Below are 23,614 nucleotides of genomic sequence, written 5' to 3' on the forward strand. Positions count from 1 at the left end.
CTTATTTTATGAACGAAAAACAGGGCACTCATTTCATGTTGCTGCCGTCTCTTTCCTTTGCTTAATCTCTCTCTTCATCACTCTCCAGTAGAACCAACAGATCCAACATAAAAACATTATATGTAAATAATCATTTAAAAGTCTGAAAAACCTCTGGAAGAATTGACGACTTTGGCCTATGTAAGGCAGAGGTGAGTTTCGGTACTCATTTCATCTTCTTCATTTCGTTTCTTTTCTTTTTTCCTTTTTTGAAAGAGTTTTTACGTACTATTGTCTTTCAACGTTTGCTTTAAATGCACCTGTGCCAGTCAGGCCAAAGTCGTCAACGATTCCAGACTCAGCCGGCGATGAATATCCCACCTGCAAATCAAATAATTCATCTTCAACATGAAATAATCTGTGTAATCAAGCAAAGAATAATGAATAAATTTTTAGTTTAATATGACATATAATGAAACTTACGGCATGTCCATAAACGTAGCAGCCGCAAACCGCAACATAAAGAATTCATGATCCGTATTACATAAACACAAACATAAAGGAAACATGATAAAACGGAAAAAAAGAAAGAGAGACGAAGCGAGGTTTCTTGCTAATGGTGGAATGGGGTTTTTGTTATATATGTATATAACATAATCAAAGGAAAAATTGTAATAATGAATAAATAATCAGAAAATTAGTCTTCTCTTCCCTCTTGCAGATATTCAAAGCTTTCACTTTCAAGCTTATTTTCATCAGCTTCGTCGCCGCTTACGGCATGCCCATAAACGTAGGAGCCGCAAACGGCAACCAGCTGCTGAATATAAAGCTTAAAAGGCCCTGATGGCTCATCTGGCAGAATCTTCTTATTCCCATTACCATGACCTCTGCTGCTAATGTTGGTGTGTGTATATGTAAGTATGGATACTGTATATAGAGAGAGATGTGAAATTGCGAATGAAAGAAGAAGTGAGAGGAAATTAAGTGCATCATCTTTTTCACTACTGGTAGAATTTTGATATTTTTCCATTTTAACGTCGTCACAGGAATACTCTTTCTCTCCTCTTCTCTACTTCTAGAAGCCTACGTTTTCGTACACGATGATTCCTCCACTCTTCTCCTTTTTAATCATCTCTTTCTTAGCAAGAATACATCTTGAATTGATGGATGGAGCTGGTGCTGGCAGAAGACCCCTTTTAATGGTATGCAATGTTGAGAACTTCATTACACAGAGACTTTAATTTAATTAATAGATTGATTGACGGCCTAAACACAATGAAAATTCTCTCATTCTTAATTTCAATAGTTTCTTTCTTCAAAGTTAGAAATTCATACAAAATCTGTACTAATCAAAAGTGTGGTGTGAGCTGTAAGCTAATCTGCACTCAGAAGACAAGGGAGAGAATTCTCTCTTCATATCAACATTCAGATGTAAATGTAGCAATATGAGTTTAATGGAATCAACGTTAAAAGGAAATGCAATGATAATTTACTTACCCAAGTAATAATCATAAATAAATATAATCTGTGATAGAATTTGAGGTGGCTTGACTTTTCACCCAATATTTGTTGAATGGGAGGATTATCCTCTCTTATAAATAAATAGGTTTGAGCGTACTTAATCGGTGTATGACTCCAACACTCTTTGTTANGAAAAGGGAGAGAATTCTCTGTTCATATCAACATCCAGATGTAAATGTAACAACATGAGTTTAATGGAATCAACGTTAAAAGGAAATGCAATGATAATTTACTTACCCAAGTAATAATCATAAATAAATATAATCTGTGATAGAATTTGAGGTGGCTTGACTTTTCACCCAATATTTGTTGAATGTGAGGATTATCCTCTCTTATAAATAAATAGATTTGAGGGTACTTAATTGGTGTATGACTCCAACACTCTTTGTTATGATTAAGTCTGTATATTGGGTCATACCTTTTAATAGAGGTAGTTGTTGGCTTTAACTTTTCATCTGTTGGTCAAACACTTAGCTTAATTGAACCTTGCTTTGATACTATGACAGAATTTGAGGTGGGCTCGTCTCCTCACCCGTTAAAATTTTCTTGGGTGAGGAGTCAAACTCATCTCAAATTCTATCATGGTGTCAGAGTCCGACCTAGTTGAGTTGAGTGCTTGACCAGCGGGTGAGTAGTTAGAGCTAGTAACTACCTTCATCAACAGACATGAACCTGCGAGAGAGAGTGTTGGAATCTTACACTGACTAGACACGCTTAAGCTTATTGGTTTATAAAAAGAGGTAATCCTCTCATTCAACAACACTTTATTGGGTGAGGAGTTAATCCACTCAAATTCTATCAATATGAAAAATTAGTTTAATTATTACTTAATTACAAATAATTTTTGATAAAATTAACCTAATTGTCAAAGGGGATGTAGCTCAAATGGTAGAGCGCTCGCTTTGCATGCGAGAGGTACAGGGTTCGATCCCCTGCATCTCCATTTTATAATTTTTCTCACCCATTTGCATTTTTCTGTTTAAGTATTCACTGAATTTTTTGTCACCCATTTTCATTTTTCTGTTAAGCATTCACTGAATACACCCTTTTTATGCATGTTTCAGATACATGAACTTTCTCATGTTGATGTTTACTGGGGAGCATCGTCTGCTGAATTTTTGGATTCTGTTGCGTGACCTTTGATGATAAAAACCTCTTTCTACGCTTGTTTATTTAAGCTGCTACGTTCTAGGTAATCCTTATGATCTTTATCTTTTTATGTTAACCTAATAAATGGATTAAGTTAGGAAGAACTGTCAACTCTCAGGCCATACTAAAAGTCGCATTTATTGATTTACTTCAACTATTGCTTTTCTCTGGTTTTCTTTTTATTCCCCTTCACACTTGTTAATATAATTTTGTCAAAAATTAACTAATTGAATCTGAGGAAAAGGGAAGGTGATAATGAGAGGATTTGCAAAAATCAATGATTAATCCAAAAGCTCAGAAGTACTCAAGTAGCATGTTTGTGCAAGTTTTGACGCTGTGTTTCAGAATCTGGAGAACCCAGAGGCTACAGGAAATTGCTTTAATTTTAATTGCATTACTTTAAAGAACAGTAGACATTTAATCATATTTGCTTGTCTGACTACCTTAACCAAGTCCATAAAGTCTGGCTACATAATACCTCTTAAAAGAATAGCATATCATCACTTTAACTTTAAGGACATTATTTGGTCCTTATTGTCTGCCACACTGAATGTACAATACTACACTTTCACCTGGGAAATGCATATAATATTTAACCACTTTGCTTTTGATGTAACTTGACTTGTAACCTTTTCTCTTCTAAAGTAAACAATTTGTGCCCTGATTGAATGGTTGATATTCTTTTCTAACATGCATTTAGTTAGTTTTCTTTGTTACATCTGAAGAACACTTGATATTGTTTTGTTGTTATCTCTGTTGCTCTGTTATTTGGTTTTGCTTCCTAGTAATTGTCCTGTTGTTATCTTTCTTTAATTTTCATTTTATTTTATTTTACTCTATTTTTCAAAAAAAAAAAAAAAAAAAGGGAAGGAAAAAGGTCGAAAATGGTTGAAATTGTTCAAGCTGTTGTAGAAGTTGCGAAGTGCTTGGTTGCTCCAATAGGACGCCAATTTGGTTATTTCTGCAACTACAACCGCAATTTTGAGAGTCTCAAGCGAGAAGTCGAGAAGCTGATGGATGCGAAAGAGTCTCTGCAGCATACTATTGATGATGCCAAAAGAAAAGGAGAAGAGGTTGAACAAGAAGTTGAGGGTTGGCTGATTAGTGTGGAGAAGATTATCGATGAGGCGCAGAAGATTATTGAAGACGGAGAGAATGCAAAGTACAAGTGCTTGAAGGGATTGTGCCCTATCCTGAAGATCTACCAGCTTAGCAAGAAAGCAGTGAGGGAGGTGAAGTCTATTTCTGAACTTAGGGAAGATGGGAAATTCAATAAAGTTTCCCACAGGACCATTCCAGAGGAGCTATGGTTTACATCTTGTAAAGATTATGAGGTTTTTGAATCAAGAATGTCCACTTTGCGGGATATAAGAGAGTCATTAAGTAATCCTAATGTTAACATGATTGGTGTGTACGGGATGGGTGGTATTGGTAAGACAACCCTTGTGAAAGAAATTGCTAGACAAGCCAAGAAAGAAAACCTCTTTGACCAGGTGGTATTTGCAGATGTATCCCAGACACCGAAAATAAATAAGATTCAAGGGCAAATTGCAGATTCTCTCGGTCTGCAATTCTCTGAGGAGTCTGAGCCTGGAAGAGCAAGGAGACTATGTGAAAGACTGAGGAAAGAGAAGAAGATCCTGATTATTTTAGATGATATTTGGAGAAGACTTGATTTGGAGACTATCGGAATTCCTTTCGAAGATGATCATAAAGGATGTAAAATATTACTGATAGCAAGAAGTCAAGATGTATTGTCAAGTAAGATGGATTCTCTAAATAACTTCTTGGTTGGTTTTTTAGATGAAACAGAAGCTTGGAGACTATTTCAGAAGATGGTAGGTTGTTATATTGAAAATCATGATTTGCAATCTGTGGCGATTGATGTAGCCAAGGCATGTGCAGGCTTGCCTATTTGTATTGTTACAGTAGCAAGGGCATTGAGAGGAAAGAGTTTATTTGAATGGAGGAATGCATTGCGACTAATGACTAGGCCTTCCCCAAGAAACTTCACAGATTTACCAGAAGCGACTTATTCATGTATAGAGGTAAGTTACAATTATTTAGAAAGTGAGGAACTCAGGTCAACCTTTTTGCTAATAGGATATACTTATATTTCTGGCTTTCGTGATTTGCTGAAATATGGTATTGGCTTGGGTCTATTCCATGGCATCAGTACAATGGAAGAAGCATGGGATAGAATACATACATTGGTCCGTAAACTCAAAGCATCTTGTATGTTACTTGACGGCTATGGAAGTCAAGATTTTTCTATGCATGATGTTGTTGGTGATGTTGCCATATCACTAGCGTCTAGAGACAACCATGTGTTTACTGTCACAAATGGGATTGTTCCAAGAGACTGGCCAGATATGGATACATTAAAAGATGCAATCTCTTTAGTTATAGCTAATGATGATTTTAGTGAGCTTCCTCAGGGGTTGGTATGTCCCCAACTTAAACTTCTTGGTGTATATACTGGGAATCAGTTTTTGAAAATCCCAGATGATTCTTTCATATGGATGACAGAACTCAGAGTTTTAAATTTGACTGGAATGCATTTATTAAGACTCCCTACATCACTTCATCTCCTACTAAACCTTCGGACCCTGTGTCTAGATTTTTGCAGATTGAGTGACATAGCTATTATTGGAAACCTGAAGAAACTTGAAATCCTTAGCTTTCTTCAGTCTGATATTGAGCAATTGCCTAGAGAAATAGGTCAGCTAACTAAGCTAAGGTTGCTAGATTTGACCAATTGTTTCAAACTAAAAGTTGTTCCCCCAAATGTGATATCCAGCTTATCTGCTTTAGAAGAGCTGTATATGGGCAATACCTCAATCCAGTGGGAGATCGAAGGACTTGATGTTGAAAGAAGTAATGCTAGTCTTTATGAGTTAATGCATTTGTCTAACTTGACTGCTTTAGAAATACATATTAAAGATGCCGAGATTTTACCTAAAGGTTTCCTCTCTAAAAAGCTGGAAAGATACAAAATATTCATTGGATATGCCAGCAGGAATTGGTTTGTAAAGTGCCAAATTTCAAGAACGTTGAAACTCAAGCTCAATTCAAGCATTTGCTGGGAAGAATTGCAGGGCGTCAAGAATGTTGAAGACCTACGCATAGATGAATGGCATGGTGAGAACGTTCTTTATGCATTAGACAGAGAGGGTTTTGTAGAATTGAAGCATCTCCATGTTCAAAGCAGTGCCTACTTTCTCTGCATCATTGATTCAATTGAGCCAGTATCACGTGATCCCTTCCCTCTCTTGGAGTCATTGGTTCTTAACAATTTGATTAATTTAGAGAAGATATGTCACAGTCAATTCACAACACAGTCCTTTTGCAAGTTGAGAATCATGAATGTGAGGAAGTGTGAGAAATTGAAAAATATCTTCTCATTCTCCGTTGCCGGATTCCTTCCACAACTTCAAACTATTAAGGTGATTAAATGCGAGAATATGGAAGAGATTTTTTCTATTGGAAGAGAAGATGATATCAACAATGAACTGAGTGACAAAATTGAGTTTGGACAATTACGTTTCTTGACTCTAAAAGTTCTCCCGCAGTTCAAAAGCTTCTGCTCCAAAGTGAAAACACCTTCCACTTCTCAAAATGTACACAGGGAATTTACAACTGGAGCAATCTCCAGTGAAATCGTTGTGGAAGACGAGATAGATACTCTCACATCTCTGTTCAATGAAAAGGTTAGTTAATGGTAAACTTATTTTTTTATCATTTAATTTCATTCTTTTTGCTTACTCTAATTTGTTTGTAGGTTGTATTCCCCAACCTGGAGGCCTTGGAATTATCTGCAATTAATTTTCAAATGATCTGGCTCAACCAACTTCCATCAATGTCTTACCGTGTCCAAAATTTGACACGCTTGATCATGCAAGAGTGTGATAAGCTAAGATATATATTTTCATCTTCTATGGTTGGAAACTTTGTTCTGCTTCAACACCTTGAGATATGCCACTGTAAGGTTTTGGAGGAGATTGTTATGAAGGAAGAAGCAGAAGTAGCTGATAGGTTTGTCTTTCCGCGGCTATCCACCCTGAAACTCTGTGACCTACCAAAGCTTACAACTTTCTACTCTGGAATAGAAATTTCAGAATGGCCAGAGTTAAAGAAGATTGAGGTGTATGGTTGCGACAAAGTAGTGATATTCACCTCGGAGTTGTTTAGCTTCCAGGAACCTGATGAGGAGGGCCAACTTGAAGTCCCACCAAAGCAGCCCCTTTTTGTGGTCGAAAAGGTAAGAGACAGATTTCTTTTGTTTAAATTTGTGAATAGATAAACCTACCTTAATAATTCATTAAAGACCTTTCTCCTTTTCCATAAATTTCATCAAAAATCTTTTCTACAAGAAAGGTATTTTCGAAAATAATCCTTTGAAAATTTTCGAAATCTTTTCCATGTCCAACTAGATTTGGTTTTTTCTGATTGGTCACCAGGTCTTCCCCAACTTGGAGGAATTGGCTTTAAACAGTAAGGACATTGTGATGATAAGCCAGTTACCGGAACATCTCTTTCTCAAACTCAAAGTAGTTGAGGTGGTGGATGATGAATCATATGTTTTTCCACTTAGTTTACTCCAAAGATTTAATAATTTGGAAGTGTTCAGCCTAAATTGTTGTTCATACACAGAGATATTATCATGTGAAGAGGCTGGGAACATCGCACAGTTGAAATATTTAAACATACAGGAGTGTGACAATTTGCTCAATTTAGAGCCTTTCCCAACTTCTTTCCAAAATCTAACAACTCTCCAAGTACGTTTTTGCTGTGGATTAATGAACTTGGTAACATCCTCAACAGCCAAGAGCTTGGTGCAACTGAAAGAAATGAATATTTATGACTGCGGTATGGAAGAAATAGTAGTAGATGACGGGGATGTAGAAGATGATGAGATTGTTTTCAGAAAATTGAAGAGGTTGTCACTTGGACGATTATATAATCTCACTAGCTTCAGCTCTAGCAATCACACCTTCAAATTCTCATCTCTGAAGTATGTAACTGTGACAAATTGCCCCAACATGGAGACTTTCACTAAAAGAGTTATAAGCACACCAAAATTACAGATATTTGAGCTAGACAAGACTGTCTATTGGGACGTTGACCTCAACGCAACCATACAACAATTACATGAAAAAATGGTATGTTTTTAGTCATTAAACTATATTTATTACATTTATTACCTTTGAAATGGTGCTCTTATCTCAATCTGTTGAACTTGTATGTCATTTTATCTTGGTTATTGGTAAAAAAATATAAAAAAAAAAGGCTGAAGATTTTGCTGAAGATTTTGAGATCTGGCCTGAAGAGGAGTCTGATACATCAATGTCTGAGGTGGGCGATGAGGAGGAAGATGAAGAGGGCAGCTCCGAGGTGCGTATGGGATGTTTCGATTCTCGTTCCGATAAATTTGTTATTCATGTTAAAATATTTGCTAAATTATTTTCCCTTCTTCGTTTATGCAGGATGATGATGATCAGGCGTAGTTCATTTGGCTGTGACAATGTTTAACATTGTACAATTCATATGATCGTGTTTTGTGTTTCCAAATTCTTAGTGTAGGTTCTCTCCGATTCTCGTCATAATTTTGTTCTAAGATTAGTAAAGATGATCTGTAGTTCATTGCTACAAACTGTATGAACAATTTCCAAAGACTTAAACTGTCATATCAAAAGCCAGGAAATGACTCAACCAACAAATGAGAGTAATATATTAATCAAGCAATTGCTGCGAAACCAGAATGCTATTGCTTGATTTTTCAGCATCTCTAGTTCTGTTATATTTGCACTCTTTTTGTCCTGTTATTTCCCCCCCCTTTTGTTTGTAAAGTGCCAAATTTCAAGAACGTTGAAACTCAAGCTCAATTCAAGCATTTGCTGGGAGGAATTGCAGGGCGTCAAGAATGTTGAAGACCTACGCATAGATGAATGGCATGGTGAGAATGTTCTTTATGCATTCGACAGAGAGGGTTTTGTAGAATTGAAGCATCTCCATGTTCAAAATAGTGCCTACTTTCTCTGCATCATTGATTCAATTGAGCCAGTATCATGCGGTCCCTTCCCTCTCTTGGAGTCATTGGTTCTTAACAATTTGATTAATTTAGAGAAGATATGTCACAGTCAATTCACAACACAGTCCTTTTGCAAGTTGAGAATCATGAATGTGAGGAAGTGTGAGAAATTGAAAAATATCTTCTCATTCTCCGTTGCCAGATTCCTTCCACAACTTCAAACTATTAAGGTGATTAAATGCGAGAATATGGAAGAGATTTTTTCTATTGGAAGAGAAGATGATATCAACAATGAACTGACTGACAAAATTGAGTTTGGACAATTACGTTTCTTGACTCTAAAAGTTCTCCCACAGTTCAAAAGCTTCTGCTCCAAAGTGAAAACACCTTCCACTTCTCAAAATGTACACAGGGAATTTACAACTGGAGCAATCTCCAGTGAAATCGTTGTGGAAGACGAGATAGATACTCTCACATCTCTGTTCAATGAAAAGGTTAATTAATGGTAAACTTATTTTTTTATCATTTAATTTCATTCATTTTGCTTATTCTAATTTGTTTGTAGGTTGTATTCCCCAACCTTGAGGCCTTGGAATTATCTGCAATTAATTTTCAAATGATCTGGCTCAACCAACTTCCATCAATGTCTTACCGTGTCCAAAATTTGACACGCTTGATCGTGCAAGAGTGTGATAAACTAAGATATATATTTTCATCTTCTATGGTTGGAAACTTTGTTCTGCTTCAACACCTTGAGATATGCCACTGTGAGGTTTTGGAGGAGATTGTTATGAAGGAATAAGCAGAAGTAGCTGATAGGTTTGTCTTTCCGCGGCTAACCTCCCTGAAACTCTGTGACCTACCAAAGCTTACAACTTTCTACTCTGGAATAGAAATTTCAGAATGGCCAGAGTTAAAGAAGATTGAGGTGTATGGTTGCGACAAAGTAGTGATATTCACCTCGGAGTTGTTTAGCTTCCAGGAACCTGATGAGGAGGGCCAACTTGAAGTCCCACCAAAGCAGCCCCTTTTTGTGGTCGAAAAGGTAAGAGACAGATTTCTTTTGTTTAAATTTGTGAATAGATAAACCTACCTTAATAATTCATTAAAGACCTTTCTCCTTTTCCATAAATTTCATCAAAAATCTTTTCTACAAGAAAGGTATTTTCGAAAATAATCCTTTGAAAATTTTCGAAATCTTTTCCATGTCCAACTAGATTTGGTTTTTTCTGATTGGTCACCAGGTCTTCCCCAACTTGGAGGAATTGGCTTTAAACAGTAAGGACATTGTGATGATAAGCCAGTTACCGGAACATCTCTTTCTCAAACTCAAAGTAGTTGAGGTGGTGGATGATGAATCATATGTTTTTCCACTTAGTTTACTCCAAAGATTTAATAATTTGGAAGTGTTCAGCCTAAATTGTTGTTCATACACAGAGATATTATCATGTGAAGAGGCTGGGAACATCGCACAGTTGAAATATTTAAACATACAGGAGTGTGACAATTTGCTCAATTTAGAGCCTTTCCCAACTTCTTTCCAAAATCTAACAACTCTCCAAGTACGTTTTTGCTGTGGATTAATGAACTTGGTAACATCCTCAACAGCCAAGGGCTTGGTGCAACTGAAAGAAATGAATATTTATGACTGCGATATTGAAGAAATAGTAGTAGATGACGGGGATGTAGAAGATGATGAGATTGTTTTCAGAAAATTGAAGAGGTTGTCACTTGGACGATTATATAATCTCACTAGCTTCAGCTCTAGCAATCACACCTTCAAATTCTCATCTCTGAAGTATGTAACTGTGACAAATTGCCCCAACATGGAGACTTTCACTAAAAGAGTTATAAGCACACCAAAATTACAGATATTTGAGCTAGACAAGACTGTCTATTGGGACGTTGACCTCAACGCAACCATACAACAATTACATGAAAAAATGGTATGTTTTTAGTCATTAAACTATATTTATTACATTTATTACCTTTGAAATGGTGCTCTTATCTCAATCTGTTGAACTTGTATGTCATTTTATCTTGGTTATTGGTAAAAAAATATAAAAAAAAAAGGCTGAAGATTTTGCTAAAGATTTTGAGATCTGGCCTGAAGAGGAGTCTGATACATCAATGTCTGAGGTGGGCGATGAGGAGGAAGATGAAGAGGGCAGCTCCGAGGTGAGGATGGGATGTTTCGATTCTTGTTCCGATAAATTTGTTATTCATGTTAAAATATTTGCTAAATTATTTTCCCTTCTTCGTTTATGCAGGATGATGATGATCAGGCGTAGTTCATTTGGCTGTGACAATGTTTAACATTGTACAATTCATATGATCGTGTTTTGTGTTTCCAAATTCTTAGTGTAGGTTCTCTCCGATTCTCGTCATAATTTTGTTCTAAGATTAGTAAAGATGATCTGTAGTTCATTGCTACAAACTGTATGAACAATTTCCAAAGACTTAAACAGTCATATTAAAAGCCAGGAAATGACTCAACCAACAAATGAGAGTAATATATTAATCAAGCAATTGCTGCGAAACCAGAATGCTATTGCTTGATTTTTCAGCATCTCTAGTTCTGTTATATTTGCACTCTTTTTGTCCTGTTATTTACTCTTCCTTCTCTCCCATCATTTTCATTGATGAAGCAGAGAATCCATAATATTAAAGATTAGTAAAGACAACAAACAACCCAAGTTTCATTAACACTTTAAATGCTACAAATTAATGTTTAAGGTTCCTAAATATTACCGAAATAATATTAAATGTTTATAAAATCTGGTACTAGTCAGTTACATCATTGCGAAATCATAAGTTAGTATTTGCATTTCTTGTAATTAATGTAAAACATTCCAAAAGAAGAATGAATTCTAATGGAGCAACCAAACAACTTCTGCAACATTGTTCTACATTTGAATGCATGTAACCATAATGTAAAAGCTGTTAGCGGATTAATGTAAAACGAATTGTACTGCATTCAACGTGCATAAGGACAAATTATGTCAACGCCATGTAATTTGGGATGGAAAATTTGGGATTTCATTTGAGAAAAGTAGTATTACTACTTGCTTTCATGTGAAGTTGGTAAATTTTGTAACTCCTTACCATCGGGTTGTTGGATATGGTGTATACTTATCTATGTCTTTGATGGATTAGATTCGAGTAAATTCAAATGGGATTAGGTTTTCTATTATATATATATATATTTTTTTTTTTTTTTGTAATCGTGAGAAACCTAATGTGTGAAAAATAGAAAGTGAGAATTAACTATCGTTGTAATTGCAACAGAATTTTGATACTCAATAAAATTCTTTATTTAAATGTTATTTATTATTATTATTATTTTTTTGTAGCTGTGAGAAACCTAATGTGTGAAAAATAGACAGTGAGAATTAACTACCATTGTAATTACAGCAAAATTCTGATACTCAATATAATTCTTTATTTGAATACTGGACGTAATTCCTTAATTGGAATGAATCAGGATAAATTATGTGTTCTGTCTTTTATTTTATACTTTACGACGTGTTTGGCTTCCAGATTCAACACGGGTCACAGGTTACAAGACTTGGCATGTGACTTACTGGATGTTACCGACTTTAGAAGCCTTGAAAAAAAAGTGGAGAAGCTGAAGGAAGCAGAAGAGGAGGTAAAGAATAAAGTTGTTGCGGCTGAAAAAAATATGGGAAAGATAAAAAAGAATGTTACGCACTGGCATAAGGATGTGAATTCCATCATTCATGAAGCAGAGGAGTTGATTGCAGAGAAAGCGAACGGCAGATGTTTTAGGGATTCTGTCCTAAGTTGATTACCCGCTACAAACATGGGAAGAAAGCATCCAAATTGAAGAAGGACAATATTTCTCAACTCTTACAGCAACAAAGGGACTTCGGGAAAGTTTCCTATCCCACTATTCTAGAGGACATGTGGCTTAAACCAGACAAAAATTACGAGTCTTTTGAATCAAGATATTCCACTTTGAATGATACTCTGATGGCGTTAAATGATNTATAACAAAGCAAAATGGTTAATCACTCATGGGGAATAGAAGAAGTTTGATGGCAAATACCTTTACGAGTTTGCTCGCATATGTCAATACTTTGTCCAATCGAGATTGATGCCCACGACCTATCTTAGTAGTTTAGAGAAAGCAAGGGCTATCCTGATTTATACTATTGTTTAGAAGATGCAAATGAATGTAGGGAACATCATCTTTTCTCAAATTATGCACTGTGCAAGGAATCCCAAAACTAATTACCACTTTCCGCAACTCATTACTGCATTATGTCGAAAGGTAGGGGTGGCTCATAGTTCAGGTGAGGTGTTGGTTCAACCAGGGTCATGCTTGACTACTCAATTTATGCACAACCTTTCCATTAGGCACAAATAAGAAGGTGCAAGTTCGAGTACGGCTACAATGTCAAAAGCACCCAAGCAAACTAAGTTTGACATGGTTAGTGCAAAACTTGATCAGTTGATGGACTTTCAAGCGCAACAAGAAGTATGGTTCCAAGAGCAGTTTCATGTCATCTTTGAGTTGCAGCGAATGCATCTTGGGAATGAGCAAGTAGAAGCTTCGGGTTTGTCCTTGCATGAGTTTCACTTTACACCTTCTACGAATGCCAATAAAGTTCCTAACGAAGACTTCGAAGATAGCATGGAAGAGTGGATGGTTGGGCCACTGCTATTTTGTTGTTATTTCTTTGCTTTTGGTGGTCTTTTTGTTTTGTTTCAGCATTGTATGGTTGACTGTTTTACTATTCTACTATGTTGCTTTATTTTGTGTTTGTATTGGATGTTTTGACATTGGTACGATTACGTTCTTTCCTTTTTAGTTTGAGTTTTTATATATATATATATATATGACTGAAGCGTTATTTCATAATTTCTATGCGTAATGGGAGGCTAAGATTGCTAGTTATTTCTTTGTGATAGACTTGATGAGCACCTTCCGGCACCACAATTTGGCATTCTTTCGTTCCAATCTATGCAACAGGTACCTTTTCTTTTGTCCACATTCAGGGCAATGTTGAATTTTGGTTTGGGGTAGGCATTGCCTTTGGAAATTTTATGGCATAGAAAAAAAAAAAAAATTGTTTTTCTTGGATTAATTCATATGTCAATGATATTAATATGGTTGCCAGAAGCATGAACATGTAGAAAAGTTAACATTGTAGGGATTTAAAGATGTTATTAAGTGCCAACGACATCTAGTTTATGACTCTCATGGTTTGGGAATGTTTGGCTGATTAATCTAAAAACTTAAGAGATATTTTATGTGTGATTTTCTTGTGGTCATTTGAATATTAGATCTCAACAAAACTCTAGTAGTTATTTGAGAACCACTTGAGGAGAAATCCTAGAATATGCATTGCTTAGGATATGATTTAGGCGATTTTTGGATCGATTGAGCTTGTCAAGCCAACCCATTTTATTTTGTCTCTAGCCGTTATACACACATTGACAACCTATTTTTCTTTGGTAAAAACTTATATTATCCTACCTTAACAATGAACCATAAACACATACCTACCCTTGAGTGTTAAGAGACTTGAATTATTGCGGTATTGGTAGGGAAACAAGTTAGATGGAGGAATATAGCAGAAATGCAAGTCACAACCTAAATTTATACAAGTAAATAGGTTGGGGGTTGTAGAGAGAACAGGAAATTAAGGATTGTTATTATTCTGTGTTATTTTCTTCCAAATGAAAAATAATTATTATTTTAATTTTTAAAAAATATTCTATTAGAAGAAGTAATTACAGAAGACGTTTGGTTGATTGTGTGAAAATGTAACAGGGTGTGCTAATGGTGGAGGGAAGAGTTGATTAAAGTTGGGGAAATGTTAAGGAATTGAACTAAAAGAGTAAGTCTTAACTTTGTTTTATTTGTTTTCTTTTCTTTCATGACCCCATACCTTAGCCGACATTACAACCTTATGAAAGACCTATTGATTCGAAATGGTGTTATGATTCTACATTGGTGGATAGTGGGTTGAAAAGTGAGCTTACGAAGTTTGAATTAACGATTTCTAGTAAAGTCGTAGTCTTTAGGGATCAATTCTTTTGTCCATGAGTGTTGTGTATAAAAACATCCGGGTCTTGGGATTAACAGTTTGTGGTTTCATAGATGAGAGAGTGTAAGACGAAAATGGAGTTGGTGTTTGCATTATTTTTAGAATCGCATAATGTTTAATTTTTTCCTGCTTTTCTATGTTCAGGCAATTTTTGAGACAAAATTGTATAGTGATCCAAGAAGTTTTAGTTTTCTTTTATTATTATTTTTGCTTTTGTTTTGAGTCTAGAATAGGGTTAGTGTGGATTTTGTGGGTATCATTGCAAGAAACCCTCACAAACCTATAACTCATCCAACTAGGGCTGCCTAAGGGTTTAAAGGCTTATCGCATATACTAAATACAACCGTATCAATTTACAGAAGTGATTTAGGATTGTTTGGTTTAGAGTTGTTTCATTTAATTTTTGAGTTAAAGACACTTTTTATCACTTAGCTTGTTAGAGACTAGCAAGAAGCTGGTTGAGGGTTTTGATAAGAGCTTGGAAACACACTTTTATTTGGTGATTTATGGAGATAATTATTTGATTTAGACTTATTTTCCTTAATTGTTGCATTGTTATCTTTTATGTGATCACGTGTATGTTTTGAGTGTTTTCAAGTTAATGACGTTAAAAAGACATTTATGTGAAGAGCAACATGACCAAATGAATGGTTCAAGAATCGGAGTTGAAACGGGAGAGTTATGAAGTTTTGAATACAAAGGGCAAAAATTGGAAATTCATCAAAGTCTCAAGCATACTTCAGTGTTCTGATTGTTTCTGGATCTGTAGACCTCATTTGGGGATGATTCTTGAAGCATTGGAAAGCTAATGAAAAGATAAACAATTCGTATGTTGAAGACTTCATCAAATTCATAACGCTTTGTACAATAAAAAGAGCATCTTTGTGTGTCACAGCACAAGTTTACTCATGCCACGGCCAGGAAAGTTAATGACAAAGATGAAGTTGCGCATGCCGTAGCATAAGTCTACCTATGCCGCAGCATAATGATAGATAAAATTGAAGATTGTGCGCATGTTGTGGCACAAGTCAACCCATGCTACTACATGACGACGACTCCTACTTCTGTAGGACTTTATTAAGTTTATTTTTAAAAGATTACGAAGTCTAATCTGAATATGACTATTTTAAATAAAGTCTTGGTACCCTATAAATACAAAGAGGTATCTTTAAGTCGTCCTAAGGGAGTTAGATAGAATTGGAAAGAGGATTTGCAACTTGGAGATCAAGACAAACAAAGTTTAGAGCTTGATTCATCATAGAAGGGTTCATCTTTATTCTGTATTCTAAACTCATATTTATTATTTCAATAATAATGAATGTTTTTGTAGTGATGTGGCATTCAGATGACATGTAGGAGTCAAATTTTGGAGTTGGCTGGTCAAAGTAATTTGTTAAAACAAGAGGGGCAGTTCTGTCTTTTCCCTTCGTTCCAGAAACCTAAATCGAATTAGGTTTGTGCGCAGCTCATTTCTCTCTTATTCTCTCTTGGTTAACAGAGAGAGAAACGGTTAGAGGTGCTGTGCTGGAAATCCAAGATTCGTCCATGGAATCAACGGTGATGGTAGGTGTGAGCTGTCCTTTCTGTTATAGCCTTCTCTGTTTGTATAAATTTGTACTGATTTTCTGCCTCTTAATGGCATGTATGAGTGGTGAGGGCATCTGGGTATACGGGTGTGTAATCAGAGGGTTTGTATCGGGTTGATGCCTTGGTGTAAAAGGGGTGAGCCGATTCTTCTGTAAGGTTTCTAAAACTCATAGTAAAGTTCCTTTTCTGGTTGCCTTTGAAGAGTGGATGTAGGTAATCTTTCAGATTACCGAACCACTATAAATTTGGTGTCTCTCTCTTCTTATTTTTCTTTACTATATTTGTTTTCACTTTTATGCCTGTTATGGTTGAATGCATAATCTGGACTACTGCATGATTCTTTATGTTTTTGGGTCTGATTTACAACAGTTTTATTCATGACGATTATGAACTAATTTTAGTTTACTAGGGCTAGAGTGTAACTCAATCTTTATGAATATGCATTGATGTATGTTGTTAAATTTTATTGAGCAAGTATTCTGAGTTTTATTATTTGTGCGTTATGCTTTTAATTCTCAAGTGCCCGAGAGTTGAATGATTCATGAACTAGATTGAGATCGAGAGATGATATCTAGTTGGTCTAGGGTAATAAAATCATAGGTTAAGCAAATGCTAAACAAAGGTTATCGCGATCTATGAGGCTTTGATAAATTTCATAGAACGTAATGATCCTGCTAATACTTAAATCTGATTTAGAGGTATTATGGGTTAGTAATTGAAGGTTAATTTGATAATTGTTCGAGAGAAATTTATTAAAACGTTAGGGAATTTGGCTTATAGAAGAAGTTTAATAAGTTTAGCAATAATTATCAATGCATAGGAATAGAGTTGGTGTGAATTCTATGCCATAGGTTTAGTTATCTCGCATTACAATCACAGTTTTATTTATCTTTATTTTCCAAGTTTTTAATTTTTTTTTCATAGTTTAATTTAGTTTGCAATTTTTCACAAGGTTTTCATTAATCAAATAGTAATAAGATGGTCAATTTTGATAATTGATATTAGTGATTACCTAGGGTTCGATATCTGGATACTTATCCATTATTACTTGTGCGATTTTGTACGCTTGCGAATAATATTGGTTGAGGGGGAGTAGGGCTTGTGTGTGGGTAATGGTGAAGGATGTCGGGCGATGGTGGGTTAATTTGCTAGGAAGAAGGTGAAGTTTTGGTGGTGGATGGATAGGGATGTTATGGGTGGTGTTGGTGAAGGTCGCCAGCTCCAGAAAATGGCCAAATCAACCTGAAAAGAAAGTCACACAGCTTGAAAAGGGTTTCAAGAATGGCCAAAATCTAGGGGTTAAAAAGTAATTTTATAATTTATTTTTCAAGAAAAATTAGATAATAACACTATTTATATTGTATCAGAACCCAAAAATCACCAACAGTGTTAAGGGTAAAAATCAAGAATATATGAAACCATTGTTTTAAAAGCCAAACCATTCTTTGACCCGACCAAGAGACTGGTTCCCAGTTCAACCGATTGAACTGATTGGTTTGACCGGTATACAACACAATTAATCAATTCTTTTATTTATTATTTATTATTTATTTTTCTCTCTCCCCATCACTTTCTTCTTTTTTTCTCTCTCTCCCTGTCACTTTCTTCTCTTTTCTATCACTTTCCATTCTCTACTACAAATTTTTTCTTTCCTCTTCTCTTTTGTCTTCCTTCCTCTCCTCTTTTCTTTCTTCTTCCTTCCTCTTTCTCTTCGTCTCCTCTTTTTCTTTCTTCTGCCTTTCTCTTTTTCTTTCTTCCTCCTTCCTCTTTCTCTTCGTCTCCTCTTCTCTTTCTTCTTTCTTCCCCTCTCCCTTACTTCACTTTGTCAAAATATGAGCAATGAGATGCAAAAAGAAGCAAACGGAGTTGCTGAAGAATGACAAAAAAGAGAGAAGAAAGAGTATATTTCTTGTATAATTTAGTTTTACATAGCAGTGTGAATTTATACATAAAATGTAAAGTCAATACAAGGAATGTAATCAAATGGTGTAATTACAAAATATTTTCAATAAATAATATCCTTGAGTCACTCCTGAATATCATGTTAATTGCTTGATTTCAGGATGCATAATTCTAGCAGTCAATAATTTTCATTCCATATTTGCATGATCTTCTTTCCATATTGCATCACTCCCCCTCAAGCTGGTGGTTTGTAGATATCGAAAACTCTAAGCTTATGAAGCAAATATGAATGTTGTTGACTACATGATGGCTTTGTGAAAATGTCTACTGGTTGCTCTGACGTTCGAATATGTTTTGTCTTGATCAACCTTTCTTAAATTTTGTCTCGAACAAAGTGACAAACAATTTTAATATGCTTTGTCCTCTCATGGAATACAGGATTTGCCACAATGTCATTTGCAACTTTGTTGTCACAATGTAGAATGACGGAGTTTGCCTGTTTGTATCTTCAAATCCTTTTGTAACCCGATAATCCAAACGATTTCACATGTAGTTTTTTTCATGGCTCTATATTCAGCTTCTACTGAAGATAATGAAATTGTTGACTGCCTCTTCGTCTTCCAAGAAATCAAGGACCCCCCAAGCTTTATACAATAACTAGTGAGTGATTTCCTTGTTATTGGACATGTACCCCAATATGAATCACAAAAGGTTGTTATGTCTAGGTTTCCGTCTCTAGGTAGAAGAAGTCCTAGGCCTGGACAACCTTTCAAATATTTGAGTACCTTAGTTGCGGCCTCAAAATGAGATTCCTTTGGCCCATGCATGAATTGGCTCAGGATATGAATGACATAACTTATATGTAGTCGTGTCGTGGTGAGATATATCAATCTTTCACAAGTCTTTGATAGATGGTGGGATCCTTTAATGAAGCATCATCTTTTGAAGATGGCATTTCTTTATCATATTGCTAACTTGTGAGTTTGATGTTTTGTTCTATCAGAATCATGCTTGGTTTACATGCAAATGATCCAGAATCTGATACTAGCTCAAGCACATATTTTCTCTGACTGAGGGATATGCTAGCGGGGGACCTTGCAATCTCAATTCCCAAGAAATATTTAGGGGTGTGCAGATCTTTTATACGGAAGTGTCTGTTGAGGTATACTTTTAAGGCTTGAATGGCAGGTGCATCATTCCCTATGATAAGGGGTGTGCAAAAAGAAACCATTAACCGAACCGATCCCAAATTTTCGAGTACCTGAAAATTCGGGTCGGTTTCAGGTATTTATTATGTGATACCCAAATTTTCGGTCCGAGTATCGAATATTTATTTTAAGAGAACGGGGTAATTGGTACTCGGTTTTATTAAAAAATAAAAAACCCGGTTTTTAAACTTATTTTCCTTCAACTTTCAAAGAGCAAGAGGCAAAAATCCCAAATCTATTTGCCCTAAAATTTTAGCTCAATACCTCGCATGCCCCGCACATCTCTCTCAAATTCTATACTCCAAGTCTCCAATTGCACTTTGCATCTTACTTGATTTCTTCTTCAGACTTCAAATCTTCCTCTCACTAAGTCACTTTTGCCATCATGTGGAAGTCTTTTTGCTTGGCTTCTTCATTTTGGAGACCTTCCTCTCCCTTTTTTGGGATCACGTTAGACATCTTCTTCACTTCTTGGCTTCTTCATTCTCCAGTCTCTAATTCAAGGTTTGGTTTTGTACATTTATTCATCACTATTCTTAATTTCTTATGTTGTTTTAAGATCTTAGTTATGATGTAAATTGTAAAGATCTAAGTCATATATATATATATGGACTTTGGAGAGGATTTTGGTTTTACTTTTAATTATAATAAGTTGTGTAGAATGTAGATGTCAAGAAGAGAATTGATTTATGGGTGGTAGTGATGCTGGAAGTTTGCTCTTTGCTAGTGTAATTCTGGGGCATTTTGCCATTTTCTACAAATGTTTATTGCTGCAGTATTATGTTTTGTGGATTAAATGTAAAAGACATTTTTCATTTCTTATTTTCTATTTTTTTGGTGGAACAAATGTAAAAGACTTAAATTACTCTTTTTTTTTTTTCTTTTTCAAATTATGAATTGTATTTGTTTGCAAAATATTTGATGTTTGGTGTATATTAAATCTTAAGTATTTAAGTTAGTAAATTAAAATTTGATGTAGTATATGGTAGGAATTGTATCTGCAAATTGAAATTTGAAATGTAAAAAATTAAAGTTCATGCAAATTTGAGTCATAAAACGGGTATTCGATTTTTGACCCAAATATTCAGGTACCCAGAAAACCGGGTTCTCTAAAAAGTGGTTCGGTTTGTTGGTACCATTTTAGGGGTACCCATTTTTCCAGCAAAACCGGTTTGGGTACCCGATTTTGTATAGCCCTACCTGTGATAAGGATATCATTTACATAAATGATTAAAGTAATGAATGAGGTACCTTTATGCCATGTGAAGAGAGCATAGTCATTTTTGGATTGAACGAATCCTATGTCTGTAAGTGTTTCTATGATTTTTGCATTCCATTGGCGAGATGTCTGCTTCAAACCATAGAGGGACTTTCGCAGCCGACATACGTTATTCTCCCCCTGGCGGCAAAGGCCCGGAGGAAGATCTATATAAATTTATTCATGAAGGTCGCCATAGAGAAAGGCATTCTAAACATCCATTTGGTGAAGGGACCAATCACGGATAGTAGCAACAGACAAAAAGGCTCAAACGGTAACATGTTTAGCAACAAGGGAAAAGGTTTCTTGGTAGTCAAACCCTTCCCTTTGAGTAAAGCCTTTGGCAACTAGACGAGCTTTATAGCATTCAATGGACCCATTTGCACGATGTTTGATCTTATACATCCATTTGCAGCCCATAGGTTTTTGGTGGAAGGGTCTAGGTACAATGTCCCAAGTCTGTTTTGGGCTAGAGCATTGAATTCATCAGCCATGGTCTACCGCCACTGTGAATGAGGAACATCTTCTGAATGGCAAGAAGGTTCTTGATCTGCGAAGATCTAACTAATACAGATCATGTGGGCAGAAGAAAGGCGATCATAACTGACATAATCAGTAGTAGGATAAAGGATACATGAAGTTGTCTGAACAGTAGGACAAATATAATCGGCCGTCCAAACGGGTGGTCTGTTGGACCGTGTGGATCGACGAGGGGCTGATTCTAAATGATCAGTCTAACTGGTGAGAGAAGCAGGGGAAGAATCTACTAATGGGAAAGGCTCTGTATGAGGATTTGTGGGAATTGTAGTGGAGTCAGGGGCTGTTGAAGAAGTACCCATATCTGTTATAGGTGGTACCAAAATGTATGGCCCGAATCGGGTCAAACTCAACCTGGCTCAAACCCATTCGGGTTCATAGGTTAGGCAACCAACCGAACAGGCCAAAATCCGCTATTCCAAATCATCCAAAACAACCCCAATCGACAAGAACCTTGCGACCCTCTTTACTCACCAGCGTCCAACGGAGCAGAGCTAGTCCTTGTCAAGCAATCACTTGTCGGATCAAAGAATTATGCCACTTAGGCCCATGACTTCTGATGGTCTTTGATCACAAAAGACGAGGAAGGGTTCATTGATGGAACCCTTCCTCCACAGGTTGAACCTCACCTCCTCAAGCATTGGAAACGCTGCAACACTCTCGTCCGAGCATGGATCAGCAATCCCTGACCCAAGAGATTGCCGTCAGACTACCACAAACAGAAAATGCCCAAGAAATGTGGGCAAATATACAGGAGATGTATGGCCAACTTGATTTGGCCAAGATGTTCACTCTACCACAATCTCTTGCCAAAATCAAACAAAACAACTTATCAGTGACATCCTACTTCAACAGATTATCAACAATTTGGAACGAATTAGACGCTGTCGTTAAACCATTTGAAAGGCCAACAATTGTGATTCAACAATTTAAAAGGGTTAAAGATCAGGATCGATTGATCCACTTTTTAATGGGTTTAAATGACAATTTCTTACCTTTCAGAACTCAGATGTTGGCCACCACGCCAGAGCCGACGCTCCACCGCATGTATCAGTTGGTTGTGCAAGATGAGAGCCAACATATGAACTCACATGATGGCTCCCACACCAGTGACACCGCTGCTTTCAACAATGCACAGAAGGGATTATGTGATAGAGTGAAGAGTGACAACGACGGTGGTGCAAAAGGAGTTCTTGATCGGGCAGAAAATGAGAAAAGTGTGTTATATGGGGCAAAAACCAATGGTGCAAATCCATTCTCCTCATCCAATGGCCTGAATAATTCCAAGCCCAATTCATTTGCTACATCACATGGGCCCGGTTACTCTACATCCAATGGGCAAAGTTCTTTTAATTCTCATGGGCCATATCAAACATATGGGTCCAATGGCTCTGGGTCAAATAAGTCTAGTAGAAGTGCACATTATTGTGATTATTGCAAAAGAAGAAATCGCAATCGTGACACTAGTTGAAAGATGCATGGACACCCATCACATTAGAAATTTGGATCCATTGTCAACCAAACAGATACAACTGGGAATTCAGTACCCATATTTAGTCTTGAACAATATTAGCAAATAATTTAGATGATTAATCAACTTCCCCAGGCCAATACGACATCTTATGCAGGTACATCTTATTGTTTCAATTTAATTAAAGATGATATCTAGATAATTGATTCAAGGGCAAGTGACCACATCATTTGCAACTCTAAGCATTTCACTTAGACACCCACAAAATCAACCACATATGTCTGTATGCCCAATGGAACCATGGCTCTAGCCACTCAAATACGGACTGTTCGACTTACCAAAACTTTAGTCCTTCATAATGTTTTATTTATCCTAGCCTTTAGATTTAACTTGATTTCCGTTTCCAAAATTTGTCAAGATAACAGTTGCTGTTTAAAGTTTTTCCCTAACATATGTGAATTTCAGGACTCTTTGACTGAGAAACTGATGGGTTCAGGTAAGGTTCACAACGATCTTTACCATTGGATAACTGATTCCATAGAAAAATCTCAAAATCTTTTGTTTTGTATTACAAATAATAAATTCTCTAATTGTAATATAATTTTTAATAAAAGTTCCTTGATTTTGCACCAAAGATTGGGTCATAGTGCTTATGTTCCACAATCCCAATGTCCAATTTGTCCTTTTGCCAAGCAATCTTGACCTACTTTACCACACAGCACATCAAACACTATCCGCCCTTCCTCTCTTATTCATATTGATATTTGGGGGCTCTATCACACCCTTAACCATGATGGCTCCAGATTTTTCCTTACCATTGTTGATGACTTCTCCCGAGGGATATGGGTTTATCTCATGAATTCAAAAACCCAAACACTTACCAAAATTCGAGCA

At 36.1% G+C, this 23,614-nt stretch overlaps 1 protein-coding gene and 1 non-coding gene across 2 annotated transcripts; both read left to right on the top strand.

Annotated features, from left to right (window-relative positions):
• Positions 1–2,370: 2,370 nt before the first annotated feature.
• Positions 2,371–2,443, top strand: TRNAA-UGC. Its single transcript has one exon. It is a non-coding gene; the product is annotated as a tRNA-Ala (tRNA).
• A 1,090-nt stretch (positions 2,444–3,533) lies between these two features.
• Positions 3,534–11,253, top strand: LOC116134958. The gene is made up of 10 exons (XM_031420633.1): positions 3,534–6,359; positions 6,431–6,910; positions 7,110–7,811; positions 7,939–8,043; positions 8,500–9,174; positions 9,246–9,333; positions 9,487–9,725; positions 9,925–10,626; positions 10,754–10,858; positions 10,951–11,253. Exons 1-10 carry the CDS (start codon positions 3,534–3,536, stop codon positions 10,969–10,971), a joined length of 5,943 nt encoding a protein of 1,980 aa, XP_031276493.1. The 3' UTR covers positions 10,972–11,253.
• Positions 11,254–23,614: the final 12,361 nt, after the last annotated feature.

The sequence above is a fragment of the Pistacia vera genome, unplaced genomic scaffold (assembly GCF_008641045.1).
Source record: "Pistacia vera cultivar Batoury unplaced genomic scaffold, PisVer_v2 Contig292, whole genome shotgun sequence".
NCBI classification, from domain to species: Eukaryota; Viridiplantae; Streptophyta; class Magnoliopsida; order Sapindales; family Anacardiaceae; genus Pistacia; species Pistacia vera.

What these genes read in the sequence shown, in the direction of transcription:
- LOC116134958 (XM_031420633.1), top strand. Translation starts at nt 3,534, where the DNA reads ATGGTTGAAATTGTTCAAGCTGTTGTAGAAGTTGCGAAGTGCTTGGTT. An exon ending in CCCTTTTTGTGGTCGAAAAG is followed by an intron (nt 6,911 to 7,109) that starts GTAAGAGACAGA and finishes ATTGGTCACCAG; the next exon opens with GTCTTCCCCAACTTGGAGGA. An exon ending in ATGAAGAGGGCAGCTCCGAG is followed by an intron (nt 8,044 to 8,499) that starts GTGCGTATGGGA and finishes TTGTTTGTAAAG; the next exon opens with TGCCAAATTTCAAGAACGTT.